Genomic DNA, 20,627 nt, shown 5'->3' with positions numbered 1-20,627 from the left:
GTGTTCTCGATTCAGTGGATTCGTACTGCAAAAGTAGCGCAATTAAAATAACAACTTTTCGAATAGGACAGAGTGGCTCGGGCCCAGTTGCGGGTTTACAGTGTCGGAGGCTCTAAGCAGTAAGAATTATTGAAGCCCTCTGTACATGATTACCGGGGGGCACCCGGCATCCGTCTTGGGTTATGTAACATTTCAACTTAAATTTTGTTACTGCCGGGGGGGTTGCTTAGGGTTCGTCTAGCACGGGGCCCCAACGTCCATCACCCACGGGGGGACTCCTTGCTAATACAGTGCCATATTCTATCAACTGTTATAGATAATGTAGTACAGATCCGCGGGGCCCCTCATTGACGGGGCCTCCCACAATTGCTTACTTTGCTTACCGTTAAAATCGCCACTGCTTGGGCGAGGTTTATACACATCATAGGAGAAAACAATTCTAAAGAAAATCGAACCGTTCACTTGTTCAGTTTTGAATTAAATATGAAAATACAAATTTTCTTTAAATCCTTTCGTATTATACGAGATCGACAGGGATCATGAAAAGGAAACGAGAGTTAATTAACGCATGCATACTTCTTTTTAATCGTCACAATCACATACAAATATATTGTATAATTAAATCAAAGAACGGTGTAGTTTGAAGCCTGCTGAATTTCGGAATGTTTTAGGAATATTTGATCTTATTTAGTGAATCTACCGTTTTTGGTTTTGGTCTTTTTTAGTCACTAACGATGTGTGGTTATCTTTTCTATTTTTTATAATTGTTTACAAGCTGCAGCTGGAGCTGGAGCTAGAGGCTTTATCTTAAGTAAGGGAAACATTCTGAGCGCATAAAATGAAACACGTACATCTTATTTGATAGTATGTATAAATCTCTCCTTTGTTTTACAAAACCCTGTTTTACGTGTTAGAATTAGTCGTATGTTGGTTGGTTGTATATGTATATCTTATTTCTATGTGTAAGTATCGATACACTGGTATCAATGCCATGGTTTCTTTGGTTAGCTCTTATTTGAGTTATTTATGATTTTCCATTGTTTTGTTATTTAATCCATCCATGGCCTATTTAATATTTACCTTTCAATCATGCGTATTTCTAGATCACTCCTAAACATATAAAAAAATTTATGATGGCGTGAATTGACTTGCAAATTATGAAGCATTAGGAATTTTAATCACACACTTTCCCTTAATATTAAAATGATTAATTTCTGTGTATCATCAATTTGTATGCCATAGCAACAGACTTGTTAGCAACAACTTGATAACAGCTTGCTAGAGCATTTTATCACAATTAGGTACTTGCCTATCTTATCTCTTCTTCACTTTTAATCACCCAGAAACGAAAGTAAAACCACTCTCGTGCATTTCACGAGATGGTGTAAGAGGTTGTAGTGTTGTTCATTACGTCTCGTTGATGGTTTGAGTGGGAGCGACAAATAAGTGGTACTCTCAGTTTATTTCGGTCATCGACACAATCAAGACGGACTGTGTAATGGATCCGTTACGTCCAGCAAACGTGGAGGAATTGAAACATCTCATTGGCATCTACAAACAATTTCTTCCACAGTCGATCCAATTTGTGTCACTGTTGCAAAATATTTTACGCACCAATCTCACACTTCACGACACTGATAAGGAGCAAGTCTCCCATCGACTACAAAAAACTTTTTACATTCCCAACAATGAGAAAGGAAATCGTTTGGCAACCTTTGTAGCCATCAGTCGTGAAGAGGTATATATTCTTGGTGGTTTATAGTGAAACATGTGTTTAAACAAATTCAACCCTTTCAGGACCAATACATATTTATAAATACATTGGAAGTTCCTCCTACGGAGCTTACGCACGCTCTCGAGCACACTACTTACATTAAATGGGGAATCAAACCTATGTTTGTCATAGGTGATAACAGTGAAATTCGTGCAAGGCTATCTCAATTAATAGTGGAACCCAAAGTTCAGTTCGAAAGTTCGTCAGATTGTGTTAACTATTGGATGCCACAAACAGAAGCTGCTAAGCTTAGTTATATGTAAGTGATAAGATAAATCATTACAAAATTGCTACGTGTTTGTGTATCACAAGCGATCATATACGATGAATCCTGGCATAACGAGTAAAATTCGTTCCATAACTCACTTATTATAGTAGATACTCTTTACGCGAAAATATAGTTTTCATTGGATTTGTTTGATACATTAAATATTTTTGTTCCATAAGAAAACAAGGGTTTTAACGAAGCATTTTGAATTAATTTGAAACCTCGTTCTCTGATATTCAGCGTTCCAGCCGACGTAGATTTAAAGCCATTACAAGTTCAACATGCCAAACAATTAAACGAATGGTGGCCATATCGCTACAGGACATCGCAGCAATACTTCGAATCTGCCATTAAATATTTTGGGGCTTTCGGTTTGTTTGACAAAACATCGGGAGAACTAGTAGCATGTGTGTTCCAGAATGATCATGACGCTGTGGGGTAAGCTATTTTTCTTCATTTTGGTAATATAAAATAAAGCTACTCTGTTTATACTTGTAGACACCTATATACAGTTCCCGAACGTTGCAATCGAGGCTACGGATGTACTCTTGCAAAAGCTATAACTAAACATATTGCTGTTCAATACAAGCAAGATGTGCATACTTTCATCGATGGAAATAATGAAAGATCAATAAGACTGTTCAACAAAATAGGATACAAAGCTGTTAGCCAAACTGAATGGCTTGTTGCATCGAAACATTGATACAAAACATTGATTCGCATGGCAAATCAGCATGAAACAATGCTGTTGGAAAAATAATTTCTTCTCAAAATCTATAGAACTACGAAAATAAAATTAAAAATTTCCATTTATAATGACATTGAAATGTTTGCACTTACTTTATTAACATTCAACCTAAACAACACATTAAACTAGCTTTGAATTAACGCTTAGTAATGGTGATGGCTCAGATGGCTCGGTCCATGGACGATGCTGGAGGTTGAGTGCGCGATCGGAGCAGCGTGGTGCGCGATCGGGGCAGCGTAGTGCGCGATCGGAGCAGCGTGGCGCGCGATCGGTGCGGAGTAGTGCGCAATCGGGGCAGCATGGTGGTGCTGGACAGTGGCGTGAGCTACTGGAGCATGCACATGCACGGGCTGGGCGATCACCTTGTGCACGGGCTGAGCGATCTTCACAGCCGATGGCTCACGGCGCACGACGGCGTTGAATCCGGTGTGATGATCAGCATGGTAGTCGACGATACGCTGGTGACCGTCGGAGTCCAACAGCGAGTACTGTCCGTGGACTTCGTCTCCGTGGCGAGTTTCGTGCTGGCTCTTGATGTCTCCGGTGTGCTCGTCATGGACGGAGTACGAGAACTCGTAGTTGGCCGGAGCGTGGTGCTCTACCGACTTGATGATCGTGGGCTGAGCAATGGTCTTGACGATAGCCGGGGCCGAGTGCTGGTAGATAGCCGGGGCCGAGTGCTGGTAGATAGCCGGAGCGGCGTGGACCGATCCGACATGATGGATAGCGGGAGCAGCATGGTGCTGGATGGTGGAGTGCGACGTGGCGATCGATCCATGGTGAGCCACAGGAAGCAGACCAGCGCTGGCGGCAGCTACCAGAGTAGCGAGCAGAACGAACTGCAAGATGGACAGAAAAACGTGTTATCCTTTAATAAAGCTCTTGTTGTGTGTTTCATATTGTTCTAGTTATTGTAGTGATTCTTACTTTGAACGCCATTATTGGAGCGGGATTGTTTACTGGTTGAGGTTCAGTGTGACTGTGCTGTGTGATATCGTAACCAACGCCTTTTATACTCAGTGAAAATAGGAGACTCCAACGCTTGATACAGTTGAAATCGAGACTTCTGTATACGTCCTTGAGACAAGGCTACCATGAAACTGCACTACTTTTACTTGCCAAAACTGATCTACATTACGTATACGAAGAAGTAAAATAGAAACAAGTGCATACCCAACAAGAACAACATATTGGTCACCGAAAATACGATGAAAGTAAAAGAACCAGTCTGGATTGGACACACCTCCATCGGCACGTTTTTATCACAATGGACGGCCAGATAGTATTTTTTAGTGAACGGTTGGTACAAACATGTAAAATTTTTAACTGTATTTTTGCTAACGTTAAGTACTTCCTCTACCGTCGAACCCTAGTTTTTTTTTTAATATTTATTTATTTATTTTATGTATTAATATAAAATCGTTTGCCTCAATGGCTATACAATTGCTAATTTATACTTAGATACTCAATCTAAACTTAAAGTTAACCCTAACCTTAATTGATAAGGTCCAGTCAAAACAAAGTTTATAAAAGTGAGTAGATAACAAATTAAAAATATATAGAGCAAAATCTTATTTACCAGGTTGCAACTGAATAGATACGGCATACACAAATAAAAATTACAATGTTATAATCGTGACTATGTGCATGTGCAGGGTAATACAGGATTTTCGAGGATTTTATAGATATGATCAGTGAATTGTAGTTTTGTTCAGGCATATAACAGACTCTTTCAGCGAGGTATAGAATTGTTCGGAAGTATGTGTTGACATGATCGGCGATTCTGTACTGCTGTCATATGTTTTGTTTACACCCTGCGTCACAGCGTTTAATGTTGCATTCTTCAATTTCTTAAAAGTAGCACATAATCAATTCCCAAGCTTTTCAATGCAAAAATATGTTGAAACCAGAACATTTGTTTGAATCGTTTGTTTACCTACTGATGAGAATGATCTAAGCTGCAGTCCAAAGGGTACGAAAGAGACAGCTATACAATATAGCCGAACATGTCAACGCCTACTTCCGATCCGAACAATTCTATGTCTCGCTGTAAGAGTCTATTATATGCCTGAACAAAATTACCACTCGCTGAACATGTCTATATAATACTGATGATCACCAGGCTGTATTTATTTATTTTATCAATAAAACGTAAAAACTTTTATAGAAATTAGCAGAGGAACCGACGGTCGCCATTAGATATTTGTGAAATGTCCGCCACGCGTTTCGAGGATAGCTTTATTTCTAACATCACCGAGACCCTGGTTACCCAAAAAATCGAGCGTCTCAAGTCGTCATACTCCGAGGGGCCAGATGGTATCCCAGCGACAATTCTCAAGCGTTGTGCCGTATCGGTAGCTCCTGTTTTAACTAAAATTTTTAACGAATCTCTGCGCACAGGAACCTTTCCATCACTGTGGAAGGTCTCATGGCTAACACCCATCCACAAAAAGGGCAGCAAAAACGAAGCAGTGAACTATCGAGGTACTACCTCTTTAGCTGCCTGCGCCAAAATGTTCGAGCTCCTCATCTATGACCCATTAATAGCATCTGCCGGCAAATACATCAGCACCAACCAACATAGATTCATGCCTAAGAGATCAACTACGACAAATCTGAAGCAATTCGTTAGCGGCTGTTATAAGTCCATTGATGATGGTATGCAGGTGTATGCCATTTACACGGACATTAAGGCGGCTTTTGACAGTGTGTCCCACAACATTCTTCTGGCAAAACTTGATAGACTTGGATTATCACCACCCCTGGTAAAGTGGATGAAATCGTATTTATGTGGTCGTTCATATGCAGTTAGAATGGGCTCCCACCAATCTAAATCTATCGGTGCCTCTTCCGGCGTACCCCAGGGCAGCAACCTGGGGCCTCTGTTGTTTCTGCTCTACATAAACGACTTGTGCACGGCACTCCCGGATAATAGTTGCATACTCTACGCAGATGATGCTAAAATCTATCGTGAAATCCGTGAGTCCGAGGACCATCTTCAACTTCAAGCCACTTTGACTGAATTTGTCTCCTGGTGCAAGCGTAACGCACTAAGCATCTGTATCGATAAATGTGCCATAATCTCATTCAGCCGTTCAAGAGCTTCAGCGCTGTTTAATTATACGCTTGATAGTCAGAACCTCGAAATAGTGAACTGTGTAAAGGATCTAGGAGTCCTCCTAGATGCTAAACTCTCCTTCGAAGAACAGATAGACCAAGTAGTCGCTAGTGGCAATCGTCTACTTCGCTTGGTCATAAACATGACGCGCGAGCTTCGTGATCCTATGTGTTTCAAGACACTGTACTGCGCACTTATCAGACCACTGCTGGAATATGCTAGCATTGTTTGGTGGCCAGCATCTACTCGGGCACTTGCGTGGCTAGAGTCCATCCAACGGAAGGCAACGCGCTTCGCCCTTCGTGATTGGCCGCGTTGTCTCGACTACAGAACTAGGTGTTTGCTGCTTGGGATCCCGCCTCTCGCCGAACGTGTTGAGCACGCCAGACTGGCATTTATCACGGGAATCTTAAACAGAACCATTGACTGTCCCGAGCTGCTTTCAAGAATTCACCTCTATGTTCCTGCCAGAATACTTCGTCGCCGACCAATGCTGGCAGTCGCTGAAACCCGAACAACATTTGGCTCTCGCAACCGCCTTCTTTGTATGTGCCGTCTTTTAAATTCAGCTGACGATATTTACGAGCCTGGAATGACGATAACGGAACTGAATTCGCTTTTAAGTGTTCGGAATGCGTTCAACAATAACAATATGTAAATGTTCTGTTCGTTATCTAATGTGTATTGTAAACAAATTTTGACTCGAGAGGGCTTCATAGTCCATCGATTAATAAACTAAACTAAACTAAACTAAACATGAGACACTGCAAACATACTATATGCCTCTATAACCTTTTTGTTTATCAATTACGTTGTAGAAATATAATCCTTTTGAGGCCTTTGTCGTGTCGTGATTATAAATTGTACATTTTTTGTTGAATAATTGCGAGCTGTCCAGACCGTGCACAAAACAATCATTATGGAATGTTATGGTACAAATCGAAAATTGTAATAGACACAACACGGAAATATCTACAGCAATGTAACATTTAATCAGTGTTAAAAAAAATAAAATTGCCCGTTGATATTTACCCAAGCTGTAGACATAGAACATTAACACAACCATCCAGAGTGAAAAAGTTCCCGATCGCAAAACATCTGAGAAAGAGGAGGAGAGAACGCATCGATCATTTAGCAGCTGATTCGCTGATTTTCACAGCGGTGTTTAAAAATAACTACAGTCTTTCCGTGAGTTACGCGATACTCGAGCTAAGCGAATTCGAGATACGCAAATTTTTAGTATAAATACTTCATACGTCAAATTGGTATTATTTCCTCCAACAATTGCCAAATTCAAATAAATTGCAGTTTTGCTAAAAGTTAAAAATTGCTAAAAACACAGAACTAAACGAATTTTCTTCAGGGACTGCATGAACAACAAACAGGAATAATTAGTAATGAACATGAAATTATTAAATTTAATAACATTTTTTCTCCATTTATATTTTGGCTGAAAACGTGATATTTGACTTCCACGAAAATCCAATTTACGCGAATATCCCTAGACAGAATTATTCGCGTAACTCGGGGAAAGACTGTAGTCAAACGTAACTATACAAATATACAGTAAAAAGTAGCTAGCAAAACGTCGTGTCTAAAAACCAGGTCTACGACCAAGGGATACGATGATGATAATGATACTATTAATAATTTGATTATAAATGTGTATCTAGCCAAATGAATAATAGTCTCGAGTGGACATCTAAATAAATAAGATACAGCTATAATTTTTAATCGCTTTTTATTTATGCTTTTATAAACTATCTGTTTTGTAACTGAAGTCCTTACTACACCACGAGAATGATTCTTAGTAATGATGATGGCTCAGATGGCTCGGTCCATGGACGATGCTGGAGGTTGAGTGCGCGATCGGTGCGGAGTAGTGCGCGATCGGGGCAGCATGGTGGTGCTGGACAGTGGCGTGAGCTACTGGAGCATGGGCATAGCTGGACACATGCACGGGCTGGGCGATCACCTTGTGCACGGGCTGAGCGATCTTCAAAGCCGAGGGCTCACGGCGCACGACGGCGTTGAATCCGGTGTGATGATCAGCATGGTAGTCGACGATGCGCTGGTGACCGTCGGAGTCCAACAGCGAGTACTGTCCGTGGACTTCGTCTCCGTGGCGAGTTTCGTGCTGGCTCTTGATGTCTCCGGTGTGCTCGTCATGGACGGAGTACGAGAACTCGTAGTTGGCCGGAGCGTGGTGCTCTACCGACTTGATGATCGTGGGCTGAGCAATGGTCTTGACGATAGCCGGGGCCGACTGCTGGTAGATAGCCGGGGCCGAGTGCTGGTAGATAGCCGGGGTGGCGTGGACCGATCCGACATGATGGATAGCGGGAGCAGCATGGTGCTGGATGGTGGAGTGCGACGTAGCGATCGATCCATGATGAGCCACAGGAAGCAGACCAGCGCTGGCGGCAGCTACCAGAGTAGCGAGCAGAACGAACTGCAAGATGGACAGAAAAACGTGTTATCCTTTAATAAAGCTCTTGTTGGGTGTTTCATATTGTTCTAGTTATTGTAGTGATTCTTACTTTGAACGCCATTATTGGAGCGGGATTGTTTACTGGTTGAGGTTCAGTGTGACTGTGCTGTGTGATATCGTAACCAACGCCTTTTATACTCAGTGAAAATAGGAGACTCCAACGCTTGATACAGTTGAAATCGAGACTTCTGTATACGTCCTTGAGACAAGGCTACCACGAAACTGCACTACTTTTACTTGCCAAAACTGATCTACATTACGTATACGAAGAAGTAAAATAGAAGTGCATACCCAACAAGAACAACATATTGGTCACCGAAAATACGATGAAAGTAAAAGAACCAGTCTGGATTGGACACACCTCCATCGGCACGTTTTTATCACAATGGACGGCCAGATCGTATTTTTTAGTGAACGGTTGGTACAAACATGTAAAATTTTTAACTGTATTTTTGCTAACGTTAAGTACTTCCTCTACCGTCGAACCCTAGTTTTTTTTTAATATTTATTTATTTTTTTTATGTATTAATATAAAATCGTTTGCCTCAATGGCTATACAATTGCTAATTTATACTTAGATACTAAATCTAAACTTAAAGTTAACCCTAACCTTAATTGATAAGGTCCAGTCAAAACAAAGTTTATAAAAGTGAGTAGATAACAAATTAAAAATATATAGAGCAAAATCTTATTTACCAGGTTGCAACTGAATAGATACGGCATACACAAATAAAAATTACAATGTTATAATCGTGACTATGTGCATGTGCAGGGTAATACAGGATTTTCGAGGATTTTATAGATATGATCAGTGAATTGTAGTTTTGTTCAGGCATATAACAGACTCTTTCAGCGAGGTATAGAATTGTTCGGAAGTATGTGTTGACATGATCGGCGATTCTGTACTGCTGTCATATGTTTTGTTTACACCCTGCGTCACAGCGTTTAATGTTGCATTCTTCAATTTCTTAAAAGTAGCACATAATCAATTCCCAAGCTTTTCAATGCAAAAATATGTTGAAACCAGAACATTTGTTTGAATCGTTTGTTTACCTACTGATGAGAATGATCTAAGCTGCAGTCCAAAGGGTACGAAAGAGACAGCTATACAATATAGCCGAACATGTCAACGCCTACTTCCGATCCGAACAATTCTATGTCTCGCTGTAAGAGTCTATTATATGCCTGAACAAAATTACCACTCGCTGAACATGTCTATATAATACTGATGATCACCAGGCTGTATTTATTTATTTTATCAATAAAACATAAAAACTTTTATAGAAATTAGCAGAGGAACCTGAGACATTGCAAACATACTATATGACTCTATAGCCTTTTTGTTAATCGAATACGTAATAGAAATATAATCTTTTTGAGGCCTTTGAGGTGCGTGTTTATAAATTATACATTCAATTTTTTGTTGAATAATTGCGAGCTGTCCAGACCGTGCACAAAACAATCATTATGGAATGTTATGGTACAAATCGAAAATTGTAATAGACACAACACGGAAATATCTACAGCAATTTAACATTTAATCAGTGTTAAAAAAAATAAAATTGCCCGTTGATATTTACCCAAGCTGTAGACATAGAACATTAACAGCTACGCTCTTAACCATCCAGAGTAAAAAAGCTCCCGATCGCAAAACATCTGAGAAAGAGGAGGAGAGAACGCATCGATCATGTAGCAGCTGATTCGATGATGTTCACAGCGATGTTTAAAAATAACTACAGTCTTTCCCCGAGTTACGCGACACTCGAGCTAAGCGATTCGAGTTACGCTAAGTTTTAACACTTCATACGTCAAATTGGTATTATTTCCTCCAACAATTGCCAAATTCAAATAAATTGCAGTTTTGCTAAAAGTTAAAAATTGCTAAAAACACATAACTAAACGAATTTTCTTTAAGGACTGCATAACAAACAGGAATAAGTAGTAGAACATGAAATTATTAATTTAATAAAAACAATTTTTCTCATTTATATTTTGGCTAAAAAACGTGTTTGAAGTGACTTACACGAAAATCCGATTTAGGCGAATGTTCCTGGAACGCATTATTCGCGTAACTTGGGGAAAGTATATAGTACAGGTAGGAAATGAAAAAGTCTATTTTATGTAAACTTTACAGAAATATTTTCAATATAAGTGATACAAAGCATTACAAATTACCAATTATCAATTCAATCGAAAATACCCAATATATACCCGGGTAAAAACGAAAAGTTTAAAAACCCGGTAAAAACCCAGAAGATAAATAACTGGTAAAAAGGTGTTTACCCCGCGGTACAACACTGGTTATGCTGTAACTCGTTTGACGCTTATGAGGCGCTTCACGAAATCCAATATTTTGTCACGCCTTGGACAACTTTAAGCAATAAAAAGATGAGGAATTGATACGACAGCGTTCAGGAACAGATGAGAGATACTTACTTACTTACTTATCCGGCGCTACAACCGCTTTGCGATCTTAGCCTGCCTCAGGAGTGTCCGAAACCACAGTCTCGCGCCTTTGTCTGCCAGTCCGTTATCCCGGCCTTAAAAGCGGACACCTCCACGCCATCTTGTCACCTCAATTTGGGTCTATCACGCCTCCTCTGTCCTTGTGGACGGCCTAACAAGACTTTACGGGGAGGGTTGTCTGTTTCCATGCGTACAACATGGCTAGCCCACCGGTGTCTGGCGAGCTTGATACGCTGTACAACATTGTTCGTTAACTGGAGCTTGTTTACCTCTCAGTTAGCGGTCACCTACTGTAGTCATTCTAACTAACCTTATCAGTTTGGCCGGGAGTAAAATGCGCTCATAGTGTCGTACAGTTTTACCCCGGCCATGCTATCATATACGGCTTTGTAGTCAATGAAGAGATGGTATGTGTCGTTTCTGTATTCGTTTCTCCAAAATCTGCATGGTGAAGATGGTTGATTTTCCATTTCGGAATCCTCTTTGATAGTTTTCGACTATCTCTTCGACGTGTGGGACAAGACGATCCTGAAGAACCAGGAAAAATATTTTATAGGCGGTGTTCAACACCGTAATTCCCCTGTAGTTGTTGCAGTTCAACCTGTCTCCCTTTTTGTATATGGGGTAGATGATGCCGAGATTCCAATCACAAGGCATTGATTCGCTATCCCACATCTCAGTAGCAAATAAATGATTTTCGTTTTCTAGTCGTTCGCCTCCATTTTTGACCAGTTCAGCTGCAGTTCCGGCGGTTCCGGGAGCATTGCTATTTTTCAGCCGACCGACAGCTTTTGGTGATAGATAGATGAGAGATTCTATGGGATTAAAAATATCACAAAGTTCAATTTGAACTTGGTGGAAAAATGGCTTTAACTACTAACAAGCCCCTCATGAATACTGTGGTCACGAACTTTCCGAAGTTTTAAACTGTTGTTCTGTAAGCTGGTGCAACGTCCACTGTTAGTGCCCGATATTTAAAATATCGCCTTAGATTCTGCATTATACAATCTATTAGAAGCGCCGCTTACAATTCCTAAATTCACGGCTGAATGAATCGTCGTTGCAATTGTCTGTCTTACCCGAATTTTTCAAAACTGCACGAAAAAACATGTTTTTATTTAATGAAAAAAAAACATAAAAATCGATAGAAAAGTTAAAAGTTTTAACACATTTTCTCATAAACCATGAGTTTAAGATAATGTATGCACATTTTCTGGGTCGTTGTATTTACATATTCATAAATCTTTAACATTTTCCTTAAGGTGTCCGTCTTTACCTACCTTCCCCTACGTCCAGCAAGAAAGAAAGTTGGACCTCATTTTTAAATGCATTCATAATCCTTTCTTCATTTCAATAAATTCTCCCATACATATTTTTAAGAAAAAATCATTACTTTTATTCATACTACCAACTATTACAATCAGCGAACTGAAGATATCGTGTATCATATATTTGTACAAGGCGTTCATTTATAACTTCATTAATACAACTCAAACATAACAACTACCAAAATTGTCTAAAGTTACGTTGATCTATCACAGATAGGTTGCTAGACAGAACAAGAACGAATCTTATAATGCTATGAGACGTGCAACTGGAGACATGTCTTATTTGCTCAGGTACTTGGCGGCCCAGTCCGTTCGTCCTGTGTGTTCGTTACCGGTACCAAGGTATGCCAACACCCCTGAAATATTATTAAACACACTTACATTCAATGCAACTTTCCCGTACAACCAACCGACATCTTGCTTACCTCCATCGGGTATCCATTGTTTCTTTTCTACACCATTCTTCGGTATGTCATCCCAAGGGAACAGCTTGAATGATGCATTAATACCGTTGTATTTGTCGGAGCTAAGGTTACTTAAAGTACACAAAAATGATCAGATGTTACTAACCGACCAGACCAAGGTATCTCACCCTCACATACCTGGTATCTGATACGAATACTTGCTGCTGATTTTTGCGCCGTGGCACCACATTTGCACTAGAATGGGAAGGTTTAGTATCTGAGTTGTCGAAAATGTCAGCCATCCCACCACTGGGTCCGATCGTTTTGGTAGAGCTCTTGGCAAACGGGACGGTATTCGGATATTTAGAAGCAGTTGAATCTTTGCTAAACGATAGCGTTCCAAAAAGATCCTCCAGCTTGAAATCGTGTGCAGGTTTTTTAGATGCTTTTATTCGACTTCTGGAAAGAAAAAAAAAATGTATAATTTTACTTGTTTGTTTTTCTCGTCGCGATTATGCCCCGTAGGCTTATTTAAAGCGTGTGATAATTTCTTTTTCTTCTTTTAGCTCAACAACCGTTGTCGGTCAAGGCTTGCCTGCACCACGTGTGGGCTTGGCTTACGGTGACTTATGGACTCCCCAGCAGGATAGTCAGTCCTGTGTATGGCGACATGGTCCATTTGGGGCTTGAACCCATGACGGGCATGTTGTTAAGTCGTGCGAGTTGACGACTGCACTACGAGACTGGTGATATAAGTGTCGATTATCTGATTCAAACGGAAATGTGTCAAACAAAATCGCGCTACACTAACTGCAACGAAATCGGTATTATACAAGGTTGTTAGAGACGATATATCAAACCAGAGACATATTGAGTGCTCTAACACGGATCATAATAGAAAATGAGCATTTTTGATACTTTTTCTCAAGCAGTTGAGTCACATAATCGGCACTATAATTTACTTAATAAAAAAAAATCATAAAGCTTACCCTAAAATTTCTTCTAACGAGTCATCTTCCTGCCTCTCGCTTAGATGTTGTGATGGCTCCCAGCTTTTGCTAAAATGGCCGTGGATTGCACGATCCATGGGTCCATTTCGGTTACGGTACACCTTCAAGTCTTCGTCCGTCTTCCGCGTCATTAGCATCGGTTGTTTTGAAAATGCATTGTATGCCTTGCCGTCGTTAAGAAAGCTACCATTGTATACTCCGCTACCAACAGCTCTTCGGCCAAGTCCGACACCTCCACCGTCACTCCCACCTCCAATGCTTACGGCCGATGTTCCATTTTTCAACACCTGTCCAGAGGTTTTCTTATGCAAATAGAAACCGCTTCCGAAGTAACTCGAATCGTCACTGTCAATGATCGGAAAAGTGCGTTGCCCTACCACCTTCGTGATACCATTTCCACTCTGATCCTGCTGATAGTCATTGTTTCGTGTAACGAATATATCGTTCACCTTTTCTTTTCTACCACCGATTCCGATACCATCCGCTGGCTTTATGGGTGCGTCCGCTAGTCGATTATCATCAATTCGCACTACGGCGGGCTTAATGATAGCATAACTGACAACGGATCCGGGATTAGTAGCCTTGTCCATCTCGCTTGCAACATTATTGGTGTCGTAGGAAGCGTTAGACTTGATGAACGTACTCGATTGGCCGTTTCGAAGTACCTTAGTCAATCCCTGTCCGTTCTGTTGAGCTGCAGATCCAATTCCAACACTGTAACCATTAAGCATGTCGTTCAGCAAGCTATAGTTTATACCACTCTGAAGCTTAGCAGTTTCCTTCTCATCCTCGGTGTACGCTTGCTGACTGGCCTGAGTCAGTTGCGTTTGGTGAGACGTCCGTTCGACAGACGTTTCGGACACGCGTGATAGGCTTAGCGTTGAGTTTAGATCGTTCAGCTCGTTATGGCTAATTGGATTGAAATGTCCATTACTCCCATTCGCCTCACGCGTATGCTTCGTGTTGGTAGCTAGTTCTACAATAGATACTCGTGCATTTGGAACGCCAAGCACGGGACCACCGTTTATGTTACCATTGTGTGATTGATTGTGCTGTGTTAAACCATTCGTTGCGATGTTTGCCGAGTTACGAGCTTTTATCGAACTAAAGTATGGATATCTCATGGATTGCTGAGCGGTTGGTCGCTTTTCCGGTTCCCACAGAAGCAAATCTTCTAATAGTTGTATTCCAGAGGAACTGGCACGCGTCACCAAAGTTGCCAGCGGTATTTTGGGGCATTCCGGAAATCGGAACTGTATCGTAGCAGCAAGCTTGTGACCATCGGGCCAGTCGGACTGAAAGAAAAAACAAGTTTTTTAATTTAAAATTTAATTTACAATAACGTATTTTCACGCATTTCAGATTGAACTGCGCAAAATGGAAACGGCAATAACATCTCACCTTGTCCGGTGTGCCTAGGACGGAACATATTTTAAACAGTTGATCCACTTCACTGGATCCAGGAAATAGTGGTCGGAACGTGTATAACTCCGCCATGATGCATCCCACTGCCCAAAGATCTATGGAACTGCCGTACCGAGTCGAGTGTAAGAGCACTTCTGGTGCTCGGTACCTGAAATAGAAACAGCAGATAATCTCAAATAATTCATGCTAGAATAGGTCAGTTGGAACGAGTTTATATTTTATAAGCTAACATTTCAATGCTTGATTGATGCGTTACACACCAATAATCTGAACTTAATGTTTAGTGGAACTGTTATTAAAATTAGGCTTTTTTCGATCTTATATTCTTTCATAAAATGGTTTTTCTGTTCTGTTTTACAGTCGTTACTACAAAATTTTGTCTGCAGCTCACCTATTTTTGTTTCTAAGGCACCAATATTTGACAACGTGTCACAATGTTTGCCTCTTAGGCATCACATTTTTCACAGTACGGACCAATCGCTTGCTTGTCGCTCGTTTTATTTATAACACTTAACGTAATGTCTAAAACTAAAATTGCAAAATTATTTAATTTAAGTTAAGTAGCTAATAATTATAATGATAAAATTTAAAATATAACAATTGCTATGCCAATGTTGAACGTTTTAATGGTGTAAATATAGTTGGCATGTATGTTCAGGTGAAAACAATGGCGTATGAATTTCTAAAATTCATTATTTTTCACAAAAAATGACAAATTACACGGTAAACACGGTTGAATTGTTTATGCGAAATAAAATTACAATTGTTATGAATCTCCCAAACATCTTGTAAAATTACCATGATATCAAAATAAAGTCATGATATCAAATAAATAAATAATTAAAGTCAAATATAGACGAGCACTGTCAAAAATGTATGCCTTAGAGGTAAAAATTGATGCGCACTGTCATACGTTGATGCCTTAGAGCCGAAATTTGGCGGCAACGACTGTAAGCAATTTAATTATTTTGCTTTTTCTATTTATAACTAATATCATCTGTCCTCAGCGTACAAAATTTTAGTTTTTATTTTTTGTATGAAATATTTGTTGTGTAATTCAATTGTAATTCAATTTAAGAATCTTTATTACTAAGCTTGTCATGTTTTTTTAACTAATACTCTAATAAAAACACAAAACTATTTTCTTGCAATAAGTAATGCAGAGTTTAGAAAACATCAGGGTAGTATTTTTTATCAGGGTAGCAGCTCGTTTAATAATTTGTATGCTTAATCAGCATCGTTAAATAAGCGTTAAGGGATTTTACTTGACTTCGAAGTCCGAACGGGTAGGATCCCATGTCGTAACGTCGCCAGTATCAAGGACTCACTATCTGATCTGTTCTGATCATCTGATAAATTGAGAAAAAATGCAATACAGCATTTTTTAACAAATACGAAACTGTTTATTATACTCCTTTTGGAACAAAATACCAGTAATGATGAATTACTAATGCTAATAAAACGTGTGACCCTGTAGATGTTGTAATAAGTCGATTAAAATTCTTTCGGAGTAAAGCATTGGTTTTTACGTGCGTCATTGTGTATTGCATGACAAAAATCACGAAGAACCCAAAATTCTAAAACTCATCCGATAAAATTAAGGGTATAATTTTATACCCTACTCAAAGGAGATTAAATAATTCATAAGCATATGATGTTTCAACATTGGCCACGCAACACGCAATGTGTACGCGCTCCCATCATTTAAACATGTCTATTTGTACACTATTCACACACAAGGATGATCGGATAACCCGATCCACCAGCGTATTTACACCATCGCCCTTACCATCTCGTCGAAACGTAGTCCGTGTACGGAGGCCGCGAACGTATCTCGCGAGCCAATCCAAAGTCGGCTATTTTTACCGTTTCCGGACCACTGCACAGCACGTTTTCTGGTTTCAAGTCCCGGTGGAAGAAACCGTGTCGGTGCATAAACGCCAACCCGGTTAGAATCTGCTGCAGTATCAGTCTTACGGTCGCTTCCGGAAAATGGGTATCACGGTCCTTTATCAGCTGGTAAAGGTTCTCCTGCATGTACTCAAACACAAAGTACAGCACGTCGTTTTCCCGTATCACCTCCTTGAGCTTTACCACATTGGCGTGGGAAAGCTTTTTCAGAGACTGGAAGGAAAAGAATACAGGGACACGGAAACGATGTTTGAAACAGTTGCACAGTGACTAGCCCGCAAAGAAACTGCATTACCTTCACCTCCCGCAGGCTCATCGCTTCCTCCCAGGAATAGTACTTCCGCTTCATGCGCTTGATGGCGACCTTTTCGCCGGTGTCCTTCCGCTGGCCAAGGACAACGGTACCGTAGGTACCGTCTCCCAGCTGACTTAGCGTCAGGTATCGATTCATGGCTGCAACCCCCGCCCGTGTACCTTGACTAAACTATTGTTCTACACCACTTGCACCATCACATTCCAGAGCACAGCGGATGTTGTACAGAGATGAATTGTTATTTTTCAACGGTTTAATGGGTAAAACACCAACATTCAACACTACCCACAGGCTCATGCATGTTCTAGTTTTTCGTTCTTGCCTGGCCGAAAATTCACAAACACTTGTAAAACAGGCAGCTTTAAGTTCACCATTGGTACACCATAGCACTACCACTTCCGTTCAATGTCGCATTTCAAACGAAACAACACCGCAGCTGGATAGTCCTAGGTCTTGAAACGTTTGCTTACGTTTAAAACTGACCCTTTTTCTTACTGGCTCACTAACAGGCTCAATCAATTTATTTGCTCAGAGGGTCCATAAATATTCGGTGCATTTGTGTCTGCATTCTGTCCAGCCAGCCGTCCAGTGGAAACCTTCAGTGTTTGGGGTTGAATTATTGATTGAATTAGAAAAGTGAGACGGAAAAATATAAAGCGAAACTATCTCGTTGGGTTGTCATTATTTTGGTTGTGCTAGCTTTAAGGAACTCTCCATAGCGCACTATTGTTTTCTAGTCTAATGTAAAGGACTTGTATTCAAACGCGTTGAATAATTTAGTAAGTACTTAACTTATTGTTTAAAAAAGCGTAGCTTTTTCTATCTTCGACAAAGCTTCAAACATCTCGAAAGCAGTTATATTAGATATTTTAATAATATTTCGTCAAGCAGTTTCATCAATTACTACTCAACTTCCCTACATAACATAACAGCTACTAACAACCACATGAGTTCTCTATTCTGCCCTGTATCAAGTTTTATGTTACCCCAGTAAATGTCATAGGAAATCGATTAGCTATCACCGTCGGAAACTAAACTATTGATAACATATCATGATATTCTCACCAACAGTCGCTGCTCCTGTGGACCTTCAGGAAGGTCAGGAACATGTATTTCTCGCGTCACGCAAAATACAAAATTAAACATAGCTTTCACATGAAAGATGTTCACACAGATAAGCTCGTGATTGTTTTGTAAGCCGATACAATATACGGGATATATGCACGTATAGATTTCTAGTTATCTTTAGTCAATGACTGGTTGAACATACTTTACTAATGTGTTATTTTCCGATAAAACTATGCATAATTATTCATTTACGTACACACTATTTTTGTTTAACCGTTATTTCATTTCCATTGAAATTTTCGTTATGCTATCTTTTAATCGAATTACAGTAAAGCGTTTCGAATGTGGACTAGGTGGGAACATCATTAACCTTTTAACCCACAAAATATCACGCAACTTCTGATAGCGTTACATTTGCGTGCCCAAACATTACATTTGACGATGCGTACATGGTCGAGCTCTCGGTGCCGTCGAACTTTTCCGCCAATTAGTGCTCTCGCCGAAACTTTTTTACATAACACACACACATACCCACAAACACCAACACACCAACCGTAGACCTCTGTTCGATATTGGCAAAAAATAATAAGGACTGCTAAGACCATGGCTACGCTTTCATTGCAAATCCCTCACGTCGTACAGGTGCGCTGAACGATGTGAAAGTTGTGTTTGACCTCGTTTTTAGACTCTCTGTCACCCTCAACACAACTGTTTTGTTAAAGTATGGTTTTTTTAATACAATATCAATCTCTTTGTCTGTTTGTACACTTATACTCCACTAAGTTCTATAATTCGTTCTAACTCATAATGCTACACAGAGGGCCCAGGTAAAAGAGGTGTAAAATTATCCTCACGGTCGAAATTTGATACACCATAAACGTAGACTTTGGGCTGCAATAGGATACCATGGAACGAGGCCAGCGTGTTAAACCACTCGCATCAACTCGACCATCAAACCATCATATAGATCAATTTCATTACACTTTTATTCCGACACATTTCACCGCAACATGTTTTCATTATTTTAATATTAAAAAACTACTCTTTTGATATAACAAATGAATCCACACAATATGGCCACATCCATCTTTCTCGCAACTACAATAACACATAGAACAACGACACCAATATAATCCTTTAGAAGCTTACAGAAAATTAGAATATATTGTACGCCATCGACTCCAACACTTTTTTTCATAATGTGTATAGCTTTACACATTCGATTACGCACAAGACTTTCAGTGCAATCTTACTAATAACGCAATGAATCAACCGTAGCGACCATTAAGGAAAAACGAACCCTTACAACTAGTCTCTAGCAAACACTGCCGAACAGCCGCGTACCAACCAGCTCGTGTTTGTTTATCCGTTTCCTAGACAACCACTACGTGCGTTGCAAGCCTCTCCTTAATATGGTAGGAACATTTCTGTTTAATTACCGAAGGATCTGCTTTCTGTCTCATTTAGACAACACTTCTGACCATGGAACTTTTTGGCTATGATTGCACAAACGCTGCACAAGATTTAATTTTTTCAAATTGCATTGCATTGCGATACGATCGTTTGGTAAATAAAAGAGACTTACTCCACGCATGTGCCACAATTGTACTGTTCTATTGACACATAACAGCGGTGTTTTTCATGCATCAACTGTTATGAACTTGAGCCGAACAACAGACGGACAACAACCAAGGGTGTATTCAGCATCTGAAATGCACTGAAATTGATACAAATAAAATTGATTTATTATATTTTATGCTCTTCCAAGATATGTATGTGTATGATAATATTAATTTATTTGTATATTTATTTTATTTAATTATTTATTTATTTGTTATTTATTTGTTTATTTATTTATTTATACATTTATTTATTTATTCATTTATTTATTCATTTGCTGATATATATATATATATATATATATATATATATATATATATATATATATATATATATATATATATATATATATATATATATATATATTTTTTTTTTTTATTTATTTATTTATTTATTTCTTTCTTTATTTCTTTATTTCTTTATTTTTTTATTTTTTTATTTTTTTTATTTTTTATTTATTTCTTTATTTATTTATTTATTTATTTATTTATTTATTTATTTATTTATTTATTTATTTATTTATTTATTTATTTATTTATTTATTTATTTATTTATTTATTTATTTATCAATTCATTTAAATATTTATTCATTAGTTTATTCATTTATTTATTTAATTATCTATTTAGCTACTTTTCTATTTATTTTTGTATTGGGTTTTTTTTATTCTATGTGTTTTACTATT

The 20,627-nt window shown here is 39.1% G+C and overlaps 4 protein-coding genes across 5 annotated transcripts; 1 reads left to right on the top strand and 3 right to left on the bottom strand.

The window, feature by feature from the left end:
- Positions 1–1,400: 1,400 nt before the first annotated feature.
- Positions 1,401–2,863, top strand: LOC120902767. The gene is made up of 4 exons (XM_040311762.1): positions 1,401–1,738; positions 1,798–2,033; positions 2,283–2,480; positions 2,541–2,863. The coding sequence occupies exons 1-4, from the start codon at positions 1,499–1,501 to the stop codon at positions 2,743–2,745; spliced, it is 879 nt and encodes a 292-aa protein (XP_040167696.1). The 5' UTR covers positions 1,401–1,498; the 3' UTR covers positions 2,746–2,863.
- LOC120902769 (cuticle protein 7-like) lies at positions 2,839–3,762 on the bottom strand. The gene is made up of 2 exons (XM_040311765.1): positions 3,718–3,762; positions 2,839–3,629 (listed from the first exon to the last, which is right to left on the bottom strand). Exons 1-2 carry the CDS (start codon positions 3,727–3,729, stop codon positions 2,934–2,936), a joined length of 708 nt encoding a protein of 235 aa, XP_040167699.1. The 5' UTR covers positions 3,730–3,762; the 3' UTR covers positions 2,839–2,933.
- Positions 3,763–7,630: 3,868 nt separating this feature from the next.
- Positions 7,631–8,494, bottom strand: LOC120902770 (cuticle protein 7-like). The gene is made up of 2 exons (XM_040311766.1): positions 8,449–8,494; positions 7,631–8,360 (listed from the first exon to the last, which is right to left on the bottom strand). The coding sequence occupies exons 1-2, from the start codon at positions 8,458–8,460 to the stop codon at positions 7,716–7,718; spliced, it is 657 nt and encodes a 218-aa protein (XP_040167700.1). The 5' UTR covers positions 8,461–8,494; the 3' UTR covers positions 7,631–7,715.
- Positions 8,495–12,278: 3,784 nt separating this feature from the next.
- On the bottom strand, positions 12,279–19,904 carry LOC120902765 (serine/threonine-protein kinase dyf-5). Of its 2 annotated transcripts, none has more exons than XM_040311761.1 (8): positions 19,764–19,904; positions 17,239–17,852; positions 16,822–17,156; positions 15,009–15,180; positions 13,587–14,902; positions 12,796–13,056; positions 12,619–12,728; positions 12,279–12,549 (listed from the first exon to the last, which is right to left on the bottom strand). In XM_040311761.1, exons 2-8 carry the CDS (start codon positions 17,392–17,394, stop codon positions 12,473–12,475), a joined length of 2,427 nt encoding a protein of 808 aa, XP_040167695.1. In that variant the 5' UTR covers positions 17,395–17,852; positions 19,764–19,904; the 3' UTR covers positions 12,279–12,472. The 2 variants fall into 2 exon arrangements, with proteins under 2 accessions (XP_040167695.1, XP_040167693.1); XM_040311759.1 differs by lacking the exon at positions 19,764–19,904 and adding an exon at positions 19,474–19,618.
- Between the last annotated feature and the right edge of the window lie 723 nt (positions 19,905–20,627).

Source organism: Anopheles arabiensis, chromosome 3 (assembly GCF_016920715.1).
Source record: "Anopheles arabiensis isolate DONGOLA chromosome 3, AaraD3, whole genome shotgun sequence".
NCBI classification, from domain to species: Eukaryota; Metazoa; Arthropoda; class Insecta; order Diptera; family Culicidae; genus Anopheles; species Anopheles arabiensis.
Note: the sequence above shows the minus strand (reverse complement) of the source record. Positions and strands in the feature narration are given on the sequence as shown.

Coding starts and splice junctions, on each gene's coding strand:
- LOC120902767 (XM_040311762.1), top strand. CDS start 1,499: ATGGATCCGTTACGTCCAGCAAACGTGGAGGAATTGAAACATCTCATT. Junction 2,034..2,282: donor GCTGCTAAGCTTAGTTATAT/GTAAGTGATAAG, acceptor TCTGATATTCAG/CGTTCCAGCCGACGTAGATT. Junction 2,481..2,540: donor AATGATCATGACGCTGTGGG/GTAAGCTATTTT, acceptor TTATACTTGTAG/ACACCTATATACAGTTCCCG.
- LOC120902765 (XM_040311761.1), bottom strand. CDS start 17,394: ATGAATCGATACCTGACGCTAAGTCAGCTGGGAGACGGTACCTACGGT. Junction 15,181..16,821: donor GACTACGTTTCGACGAGATG/GTAAGGGCGATG, acceptor TTTCTATTTCAG/GTACCGAGCACCAGAAGTGC. Junction 13,057..13,586: donor TCGTTAGAAGAAATTTTAGG/GTAAGCTTTATG, acceptor TTTTCTTTCCAG/AAGTCGAATAAAAGCATCTA.